Source organism: Poecile atricapillus, chromosome 5 (assembly GCF_030490865.1).
Source record: "Poecile atricapillus isolate bPoeAtr1 chromosome 5, bPoeAtr1.hap1, whole genome shotgun sequence".
Taxonomy (NCBI): Eukaryota; Metazoa; Chordata; class Aves; order Passeriformes; family Paridae; genus Poecile; species Poecile atricapillus.
This window is the reverse complement of record NC_081253.1, coordinates 35,922,090-35,933,012: the sequence shown is the minus strand read 5'-3', so window position 1 is coordinate 35,933,012 and position 10,923 is coordinate 35,922,090. Positions and strand designations below refer to the sequence as shown.

At 52.8% G+C, this 10,923-nt stretch overlaps 2 protein-coding genes across 4 annotated transcripts; one reads left to right on the top strand and one right to left on the bottom strand.

The window, feature by feature from the left end:
• The first annotated feature begins 1,680 nt into the window (after positions 1–1,680).
• Positions 1,681–2,316, top strand: PRLH (prolactin releasing hormone). Its single transcript, XM_058840528.1, has 2 exons — positions 1,681–1,912; positions 2,165–2,316. Exons 1-2 carry the CDS (start codon positions 1,813–1,815, stop codon positions 2,314–2,316), a joined length of 252 nt encoding a protein of 83 aa, XP_058696511.1. The 5' UTR covers positions 1,681–1,812.
• Positions 2,317–2,849: 533 nt separating this feature from the next.
• Positions 2,850–9,136, bottom strand: RAB17 (RAB17, member RAS oncogene family). Of its 3 annotated transcripts, none has more exons than XM_058839851.1 (6): positions 8,443–8,582; positions 5,613–5,772; positions 4,549–4,700; positions 4,188–4,313; positions 3,887–3,980; positions 2,850–3,522 (listed from the first exon to the last, which is right to left on the bottom strand). In XM_058839851.1, the coding sequence occupies exons 2-6, from the start codon at positions 5,767–5,769 to the stop codon at positions 3,410–3,412; spliced, it is 642 nt and encodes a 213-aa protein (XP_058695834.1). In that variant the 5' UTR covers positions 5,770–5,772; positions 8,443–8,582; the 3' UTR covers positions 2,850–3,409. The 3 variants fall into 3 exon arrangements, with proteins under 3 accessions (XP_058695834.1, XP_058695833.1, XP_058695832.1); XM_058839850.1 differs by lacking the exon at positions 8,443–8,582 and adding an exon at positions 8,866–9,136 and having other exon boundaries at positions 2,854–3,522; XM_058839849.1 differs by lacking the exon at positions 8,443–8,582 and adding an exon at positions 8,986–9,136 and having other exon boundaries at positions 2,854–3,522.
• Positions 9,137–10,923: the final 1,787 nt, after the last annotated feature.

Here is a 10,923-nt window from a genome sequence, read left to right as displayed (position 1 = left end):
CCTAGTACCACTTTGGTCTGTCTGGACACCAACTGACCCTCATGCTGGAGTCCCAGGCTGGCTCCTCCAGTGTCACATCCAGCACAGTAAACACCAGAAATCTTTAAAATCCATTTAAAATGGGAGTGGGGAGCCGGGGCGTGGGGATTTGAAGTCCTCGTGCCCAGAGAACAAGCCAGCCTGTATTCCCCAGCACACTGCCTTCCTCTCATCTCTGCATTTTGTGTTCTGCTTTCCCTAAAGCAGGTTTGGGGTTTTTTTGTGGGGAGTGGAGGGGGAAGGCTGGTGGTACCGGAGTAAATCCTGCGGTGGAGTTCCACGGTTCCCTCCAGTGCTCAGGGCAGCAGCACACCCCGACCCCGGCAGCGGGAGCCGGCTGGGTGAAGGAGCAGAAGACTTCCCCTTGTCCGAAATAACCCTGCGTCCAGGACGGAGATGAACACATCCACAAACTATCTCCCTCAACCAGCGTAAGATAAAATGCTGGTCCCCTCTGAGTCATGAAAATCCCTGTGCTGATTTGATGAGAGGGGACAGCGGGGAGGGGAGATGCCCCGGCTCGGTCGCCGCCGGGGCTCGCCTCTGACATCAGCACGAAACCGGCCATAAAAGCAGCGACCGGAGGAGACTCCGGTTCACACAGCTCCCACCTGGCTCAGCGGGACGGCAGCCGGGCACCTCCGCTCGCCTCGCCTCGGTAAGAGCATCCCCACGGTCGGGAGCTTTTCTCTCCCTGGAGTGATGCTCGGGTAATTCCCGAGCGCTGCTTCTCCTCCGTGTGTCTGTCCTCGCGTCTGTCCAGCCGGCTGCGGTGCGGGAGGGAGAGGGGGGTGCTCCAAAAGTTGTCGGTCACAGCAAACCTGAGCTCCCCGGAGCCCGCTCTGTGCCGGAGCTCAGCGTGCTGAGAATTTCCTTGGCAAAAGTGGCTGCAGATGGAGATGGAGCTGCCGCTGCAGCCCCGCCGGGTCCTGCCTCGCCCGGCTCGCCCGTTCGGTCCCTTGCCCTGCTCCCTCGTTTTGGGTGGCTGCAGAGATCCAGCTCCTCACTCAGCCCGCCCTGCACGGTCCTGCTCAGCACCTCGGTGCCGTGAAGTGCAGCACAGGGTGCTCCCAGCACCTGTCCCAGCAGCCATGGACAGGGCTGGGTGCCAAGGGTGCAGGGGTGGTCATCATCCATCCATCCATCCATCCATCCATCCATCCATCCATCCATCCATCCATCCATCCACCATCCATCCATCCATCCATCATCCATCCATCCATCATCCATCCATCCATCCATCCATCCATCCATCCATCCATCCATCCATCCATCCATCCATCCATCCATCCTTCATCATCCATCCATCCTTCATCATCTATCTATCTATCTATCTATCTATCTATCTATCTATCTATCTATCTATCTATCCATCCATCCATGGCTCTGCAGCCTCTGCTTGGTGCAGCCAGCCCTACATTTCAGTGGTGGATTCCATCCCCTTGCCTGTGGGGTCCCACAGGTTTACTGGAGGTCCCAGAGAAGATCAGGCCTGACCTAAGGCACCAGGCTAGGATTAAAACCTATTTTAATGACCATGAGATCTGTGCAGCTCATGTTTGGAGGTGATATTTTCCCCAGAGGTGTCAGCCCCAGCAAGACCCCTGGGTTTTTTCTGGTGCTGTCCCCAAGCCCTTTGCTAATGGCCCAGGGATGCTGTGACGGGGACACACATCAACAACCAAATCCCTTCTCTCCTGCAGTCACATTGGAGTCCTCAGCAGGGCTCAGGAGACTTCACAACCAAGTCACTGGGGCCTGAAAGAGCTGGGGATGAAGCTGGGGGTCACCTGCCTCCTGTGGCTGCTGCTCATCTGCCTGACCCTGCCTGCCACCCACGGCCGCGTTCTCCAGCGCTCCATGGAGATCAGGAGTAAGGAGAACATGAGTAAGGGACTCTCCCCAGCCAACCCCCTGCCTCCAGCCCCCTCTGCATCCCCAGGCTAAGCTGCACTTGTGCAGGAGCACAGGTCTGCTTTGAAGCGCCCTTTGCAACAGTTTTTATCCTCCTCATCCCCCTTCCCTGCTCCCCTGGTGTTCCCCAGCCCCTCTCTCGGGGGCACAGTGCCCTGTGCCCTTCCAAGTCCCCCAACCCCCCGATGGATTCTCGGCTTTTCCCTCACAGACCCGGAGATCGACCCCTCGTGGTACACGGGCCGTGGGATCCGGCCGGTGGGGCGCTTTGGGAGGCGACAAGCCCTGGCTGGGGACCCCCACCCCGGCTGCTCAGCCCCACACCTGCACCCCCACGCCCCACAGCAGGAGCTGAACCCCTAAAGTGGAGCTGACAATAAAAACCCTTCTCCTCTCACCCCTGTGTCCCAGCCTCTCTGTTCCAAAGCACAGTGTGGGCAGGCAGGGGGGTGTGACCCCCCAAATTTGTATGGTCACTGTGGTTTTCTGGCTGCCCTGGCAGTGTGTGCAGTGTGACAGCCCTTCCTGCTCAGGTTTATCCCCTCACAGCCCCAGAAACACCCAGCTCAGAGGGACTCCTTTCCCAGGTGTATCCCCTGGGGTCCCACAGCATGCCAGCACCCAGGGGTGCCCCCAACACCTTCATTTCCATGAGCTGGGGTCAGAAACAGCCACCCCATTTCTGTGGAGCTGGGGTCAGAAACTCTTGGGGAGAATATGATGCTCTGTCCAGCACACTGCCATGCCCCAAAAACCTCAGAGATTACTGCCCTGCTGACAGGGTGAGTGGTGCTGCCTCTGGAGAGAGCTCAGGTGGTTTTCCCTCCTCTTCCAGCCAAGGTGAGTTCCCACAGTCGACTCATAATTGTGTGAAGAGGAGGCCCAGGAAAGCACAGGGCACTGTGACACCACACATTGGCTTGCTAATTGCTCCCAAGGATGGCCTGTGACCCCCTGTAATGGGGTGAGGAGATCACTGGCTCTGGTCCCTGGCACCTCCTGTGGTTCCCTGCAGGCTGACATCCAGGATGGAAGAAAAAAGCCAACACACCTTTAGGGCAATATTCTCTTTGTTTGCAGCCTGGGTGTAAAACCACCAGGACCTTTGTTTCGGGAAATTAAACCCTCCCTTTCCAGGTGGAAGGGGAGATGGAGGAGGTGACAGCTGGGGGTGAGGGGATGCCACCAGTCAGGGCTGGTGGCAGTGCTCCTGGCAGGTTGTGCTTTTCTCTAGAAATGGAAGATTGGTGAAAGAGACCCCTGTGCTTTATCTCCCGGCTGAAGATGGTGCTAAAGGGTTGAAGAGGACCCACGTACCCAGGATGGACTCTGAACTGGCTTTGAGAGGGAGGGTGGTCAGGCTGAGCTGTCCCTGCAGTTCTGAGTCCCCTCCTGGTTTGTCACTGCCCCTCATGGAGGTTGGGTCCAGCCCTGCTGAGCGCAGAGCGTCGCATCCTCAGCTCCGGCAGCACCGCGTCCTCTCCCCACTCGCCCTCAGGTCGACAGTCGACCTCCCTTGTGGGGGTGGCTTGGATGCCTTCTCTTCTTCCCTCCTCAGGAGCTCTTGGACTAGGAGGAAACACAAGGCAAAGAAGGGCTCTTTTCTCCTGCCAATAGTTGGGATGCAGTGGCCGCCCCGTGTCCCACCCCACAGCTCCCTGAGCAGTTAACTGGGGACACCATTGCACCTAGACTGGATACCAGTGCAAAATAAAATTGTGGCTCTGAGAGAAGGCCTGAAAGGCCTCTCTGACACTGGAATATCTTGGGATGGATCTCTCCATCCTTCTGCCTTAAGGGGTGGTGCAGGCTGGACTGGCTGGGAGGAACATCTCAGTGACAAGGCGGAGCAATGAAGGGGCTGAGCCTTCCAGGGGCTCGGGACCATGGTTCAGCTGCCTCTGCTCCCACCTGCAGCCATCCCATAACTCACCTACAGCCATGAAGACATCATTTACTTGATGGTTGGATTTTGCAGATGTCTCCATGAACAGGAGGCCTTTTGTTCGTGCAAGCTCTTCCCCCTCCTAAGTGGAAACAAGCCGAGTTATTCCCCTGCCCCCTCTGGGGCTGCTTGTTCAGTTTTATGGTGGATTTCATGGTGGGTCAAGAATTGTACAGGGACTTTGGAGGTGTCTGAAAATCTCTTACACTCTTAGCTTTCCTTGGAAATTTTCCTTGGATGTCTCCCAGTGCTTTCTGCGAGGGGTGATGAGGGAACCCCAGGCACTCACCTCAGTGGTGACCTCTCGCTCAGTAGCAAGGTCTGTCTTGTTGCCCACCAGAGCAATCACGATTTCGTTGGGAAGGAATTTCTTCTCCAGCTCCTCCAGCCACAGCTTTGCTCTGCTGAGTGTTTGCTGGAGAGATGGAGACAAAATCACCCAGTGATCTAGTTTTGATTTAATCCCTTTGCCTCAGACCAAGCAGGCTGGGTGGCAGCAAACCAAAGAGGGTGGGGAGCTTTTGCTTGCCCCTCTCAGGGAAACAGGTCACCAGCCCTTAAGCACATTTAGGGATAAATCATCCTTGGATGGGATTCATGGCAGCAGAAATCAGCCCTGGGTGCTGGCATGGTCCTGCCAGGGGCCTTACCTTGTTAGCAATGTCATAAACGAGGAGGGCAGCGTGGGCATCCCGGTAGTACAGGTGACAGACACTCTGGTACTTCTCCTGGCCTGCTGTGTCCCAGATCTCAAACTTGACAATGGCCTCATCCAGGTCAAGTATCTGTGTGAAGAAGGAGCCTGCAGACAAGATGCAGGGTGTGTGTTCACTTGGAGCAAAAGAGCAGGGAGCTCAGACCCATTGCCCTGGTGCCAAACCCACCCCAGGGCTCGGTGACGGTGTTCTAATGCACCCAGGGGTGACTTCTTGTGACTGGCACTGGGCTGATGTGGCCCTTCCTGGCAGCAGATCTGGGTGGATGACACCAGGTTTGCTGTTGGATAACTCCAAGTTTTGCAGAATAGCCCCCAGACAGAGAGAGAGCTCCACCTTGCTGGTGGGTCAGAGCTGTGAATGGAATATCCGTGGAAAGGGCTCCCACTGGAGGGGAGCCTCCATCCTCTCCTCCAGGGAGCAGATGGCTGCTTGTGGACCAGCCAGGGATTAGGCAGAGGGACAAGAGGAGAAGCTCCACTTTGCTCTGCTCCACCAGCTGGCTCTTCAGCTACAGGTGGGATCACAGCCTCTATGCCTGCCGTGCCTCCTTAAAGCAAAACCCAGGTGCATCACACAAAATGATTATATATAATGTCTAGGTGCTGTAGGATGTAGGCAGGGAGAATTGAAACCAGGTGATCTTTAATGCAAACCATTCTAGGAGACCCTCCTGGGGTGCCTGAATAGCTGGGAGAGCAGCACAGCATGCAAAGAGCAGATGGGCTGCACAGTTTACTCATTTTGCTGCTCACCTGCCTCTAAAAAGCAGCGTAAAGCCAGACTTGTGTGATGTGGATGTGGCTTTGCTTGTGGTCTGGTGCTGAGGAAAAGGCCTGCAGAGATGTGAAGGGGGAGGTTCTGGCTTTGGGGCAAATCTGCACCATGTTCCAAAGTGGGTTTGTGCTGCTGCAAGATGGACCAAGCAGCTCTCCTGCATCCCACCCCAGGCACCAGGCCTGGTCTCTTGTGCAGAGCTGCTGGAGCCACTCACTCACATCCCACAGTTGGCAGCAGCTCCCTGAAGTCGTTTCTCACGTATCTGTAGGCCAGGCTGGACTTGCCCACGGACATGCTGCCCAGCAGAACCACCTTGTACATGTAGGAGGGACGAGGCCGCTGCGGGGAGGCGCCCGATGTCACCGCCTGTGCCATGTCCTGCAGGGAAACCAACTCTGTTCAGTGGACATCTGCAAGTGATCCCAGGATCAGCTGAGCCCCCTGCAGCAGCTCCTGGGCAGGTGGCACTTAACTCCAAAATAGGCTGAAATAAAATGAAAATCATTAATACCATAAGTGACAAATTTAATGCATCAAAGCATCTGCCACTGGCAGTCACATCTGCCACCGACCAGAAGGTGGAGATGTTTAGGAAGAAACTCGATGCCAGAAGCCTCCTTGGATGTAGGCAAGGAGATTGAGGCATCTCCTTTAACGGGAGGAACGGGAGGAATTTCCAGGCAGAGGGAAATCTCTTTTGGCTGTGCCTTGCTCTCCAGGACACCTCCTTCCCGAGTCCTGGGAGTTTAGGCTGAGGTCTCACGTTTATCCTGGTTAAAGTTACATCAGGAGAGCCTCAGGAGCGAGAGGCCCTGGACCAAGCAGCCCTGAGGAACACACAAAGCAGGTGGAAAATGCTCCAGCACCCTGGGTAAAGAGCCCCAGACAAACTGAGCCCCTGGAGTGCCACCCCATGTCACCTCAGAGTGTGACTGCACCGCCCTGCTGTGCCCAGGGATGGCAGGGAAACACAGACCCAGTGACAGCCACTGCCTCAAACCTGTCTCGAAGAGAGCTGCTGCAGAGCCTTGGCTCTCCCCTTGTCGGTGGGAGCCCTCCCGGGTGACACCCGTGTCCCCTCCTGCCAGCCCTGAGACAAGGAAGTGCCACTTCCTTGGGGCAGCAAACCACACTTTGCCTTGCTTCTCCTCGCAGAGCTCCTCCTCCAAAAACACTCAGCTGTCAAGGAGAGAGGAGAGTTCACAGGGTGCTGGACTGGGCAGGATGCCAGGCTGAGCTCTGCTGGAGTAGGGGGCTTCCCTCCACGTGGTGGGGCAGACAGCAGGGGTCTGCAAGACTTGTAATGAAGAATTGGTGCCATTTCTCCCTGGGTCTCAGGAATTTGGCTTTGGAACTTGGCTGGCGAGCAAGAAGTGCCTTTACAAAGACACCTACAGCAGCACCAGCGATGGAGCTCCCTGCTCTCTGCATTTCACTCCCCTGACAAAAGCCCCTTGTTCCTGTGAGCTGCTCATCCCACGTGTCTCCTTTATTTTGCCTGTCCTCCCTCTGCAATCTGGCAGGCTCCAGACCTTTAATTCTTCATTAAGGCTGTCATTAAGAGCACTCCTTGGCTGAACCCAGGTCTGTATCTTTAGATCCAAGTAGTTTTTCTGCTGGGTGAGACAGGCTTTAATCCCCTCAAAAAACACAGGTAACATCATCTCCCCCAGCTCATGCAGCCCTGTGATGAAGAGGAGGATCATAGTTTGCAGCACAGCTAGTTAGTCATATTTTTCAAGCAGGAAAAAGATAAGCCCTGTGGCACAGCATAAATGTGCTCCTTAGGGTATTGATTACACATTTGCCTCTTTGTAGGCTGGAAACAAGACTGCCATCCATCCTGGGCAGTTATTGTCAGTGATAAGCCATAAAACTCTCTAGAAGCTGCTTGAAAACTACCCAAGGTTGTCTATATTAAACACAGTTTGTCATCATTTCCCTCTGCTGCTCTCTGTTCAACCTTAGAAAGATGGGTTGATGCTGGAACAAAACTCACCTGAGATTTACTGAGTCAATGAGTTTTGCCAAAACTCACTTGAAACAATTTTTTCCCCCATGTTAAGAGGCAGAGGGTGTCTCCCTTCCAAACTGAGGAGGATGGCAAGGAAGCAAAACAAGTGGCTTCGTTCTGATTCAATTTAAAACAGGATTTGAGGGGAAATGGTGGGGGATTCATCCTTTTTTTTTTTTGGTTGGAAAAGGAGAGTACAGAGTAAAACCCTGCACTTGTTGGATAAGGGACTATGGGAAAAGCATCCAGCTATCTACTGTCATCAATCTGGAGAGCAGCCTGGGCAACAGCTGAGGTGGTGCAGGTCCTCTCCTTGTGCCAAGAGGCCACGCTGAGGGGCAGGGAAAGCTCAACCTGCTCAGTAGTCAGAGAAAATAAACCAATTTCTCTCCAATCAGCTGTAAAAACCCTGCTGGTGGATTTAGTCTCCAGGTACAGCTTAATATTTTGTGGCAGCTGTGTCTAGTGGCTGATATTAGGGGCAGGCTTGCTTGATCCTATGCTTGTCTTGAAGGTGAGTTCCCAAAGAGCCACAACACCAATCGTTTCTCACTTCTTAAGTGAGGATCAAACATTGCTGCACCCAGGAAATTGTGTTCAGCATCTTTAACCTGGGCTGGAGGGATCCTGCTGTATTTATGGTCAGGGGATAAGCCTTTTACTTCCAAAGGAAAGCAGTAATAAAAGAAAAGTCATGCATATTTTGGGGATGGAGTCACTGAGAAGTCTTATTTAAAACCCTGTTTAGCTTCCTGGGAAATTAATGTTGTTTAAGTGCAATGATGTCTAACTGGTGTCTAAGCTTTTCTAGGTCTTAATACCATTAAAACCATTTGCTGAGTTTCTGCAGGGGTGCAAGAGTGAACCAGAACAAAAATTACTGAACACCTCAGAAAAATTACAAGACTTCAATGTTTAACAGTGTAAGTCTGCAGTATTTAACTCTGCACGTTTTGGACACAACATTTCAGGTTCTTTCAGATTTAGATACTTAATTTTTCCTCCCCCTCACAAGATAGTTGTCATGCACCTACCTCCCCAGTTAACTTCTAGCATTCAGCTCAAAGCTCTCTGCTTTTGGGACCTTCCTCCTACCTGCTTAAACTCTGGCTTGAATAAGAGAGTGGCCACTCAGAAAGTTCAGGGTTACCAGGAGACACAAAAAACCCCAACTGCAAAGACATAATGTGTAAACATTAGATTTACACAGTGATGATTTCTCAGAGCAAGCAGCTGCCCTCCAAGCGAAGGGGAAGGGAATAAGGATCATTAACCACACAGGGAAGTAAGGCAGCAATAAACAGGACCGCCCTGGGCTGTGGGAGAGACCGAGAGCTCTGCTGAGACCTTCACAACAGCTCTGGGAGGATGGGGGTAGGGCAGAGGGCTTCCTAAAACCTCTTCTCTTCAGCAGGGAGTCACTGAGGACCGTGCCACCCTTCGTGCATCCTTCATACCTTGAATGTGAGGCTGCTCCCTGAGGATGAGAGTATTTCCAGAACTTGCCTGGAAGAGGCACCTTGGAGGGGGCTGGGGGCCTGTCCAGTGGGGAATTCCTGAGCAGAGGATGCCTTTACCTTCCCAAAGCCGTGCTGTCCTGCCAGGGTTGCAGTCCGTGTGTCAGGGGTGAGAGGATGACGGCCCCATCCGTGTGTTCCAGCCTCTCCCTGCCGGCAGCAGCTAAAAGCGAAAGCACCGGGAGCGGTGTCAAAGGTAGAGGGAGGCAGGCCCAGATCAGTGAACCTTAGACCTGACACCAGGTCTAAGGTCTGGCAGCCAGACAAGATGACAGGAGGCTGCTGTCACAGGGGTCATGCCCCCAGGGCCCTTCCATCCCTCCCTCCGTCCTTCCCTCCCTGCTTCCCACACTGGGGTTTGGCCATGGACAGACAGATGGATGGATGGATGGATGGATGGATGGATGGATGGATGGATGGATGGATGGATGGATGGATGGATGTGTGGGGCTTTCTTGGGGTCCAAGAGCAGCCCAGCTACCAAGGAAATGGGGGTAAAACCCTCTCAGAACCCCCAAGGTTTGAGGATTAGGGAGGGCTGAGTGTGGCTGGTGTCATGGCATACACAGGATCTGTCCTCTCCGGACTTTTATAACACGGCAATTCCTGCTGATGAACATTAGACCTGGCTTTGGTCTTGTGCCAGGCACGGGCTCAGGTATCTCCAGTTTGGGATTACAAGGGGGTTTTATGGAAGAAGACACTCCCACTTCTCTGGCAAAATGCTTCAGCTGCAAAACAGCTGCTCCTGAGTTTGGGAGGTACAAAGTGAGCAAAAACTGAGCATTTTACTTCCTTTTAATTAAGGTAATAGCTGGTTACCCCAGCAGCTGGGGCTCAGTGTTTTGAAGAAGGCTGCTCTTGTTTAGTATCTTGAGAGAGAAATCTCAGCATGTTATATTGCATTGGGATAATGGGTCTGGAGTGAGAATGGGAAGATCTGATAATTAAACATCTGATATGATGATAACACTGTGTTTCTGTCACTCCTCTTGTCACAGTCAATGTCGTTCCTTCAAGTAAAATGCCTGGAAGTGAAACAGGCTTAACAAAATCTAGTCCTAATTGTAATAGGGAACAGGGTGAAAAGCAGAACTCCTACAAGGAAGCTTAAAAACAATATAATCCTAGTTTTGAAATGAAAAATGTGTCTTGTGACTTCCAAGGCCTAAGCACAGCAGTTCAATTACTTGACATTTCAATGATGAAAAGCCATGTACAGTTTCCCTTCCCAGGCTCTTCCCATCAGCTCTGCAGAGGCTAGAGCTGGATTTGGGGATCCTTTGAAAACAGTTCCTAACTACCCTATGAATATATATGTAGTTTTTCCAGCCCAGAAGCAGTTTAAGGTGCTCCTACCCCTTTCTTATAACTTGTTTCCCAAAGAAGCTGACTTAAAGACTTATTTATTTTTTCTAGGGCTTTGGATGAGTCAGTCCTTCAGTGGGAGTCTCTGTGACCCTGTGCACAGTTGCAGTGGTACAGCAAGGGGGTAGGAAGATGTTTCAGGGTTTTGGAAGGGCTGAGTGTGGATACCTTGAGCTGGGGATGCTGCAGCAGGAATCCTTGCCCACAGCAATGATTTTACCCACTGGTTTGGACCCACAGGCTCTGGTAGCACCATACACTTAACCTAAGCATGCAATTTTTAGTAGAAAAAAAGGCTGGGAGGCTTTGAAGCCTGATGAAAGCATGGCTTTGTCACTGCTAAGCGAAACTTCATTCCCAGTTTGTGCTGCTCTGTTATTTTCATACCAGTCTCCTCTGTCCCAGCAGATGTCACATCTCAGAAGCCTTTGTGAAAGGCATTTATTAAAGAAGACGGTGGGGATGAGGTGCCCAAAGTGCCATGGTCTGGCTGTAAATGCCTTGGAGGCCTCCAGAGCCCAGGGGAGTGAGTCCCTTGTGTGGGAGAATGTCCCCTGGAAAGCTCTTCTGCAGCTCCTGCTGAACCAGACCCCACTAGAGGGCACAGCTCAGCTACCATTTAAAACAGAG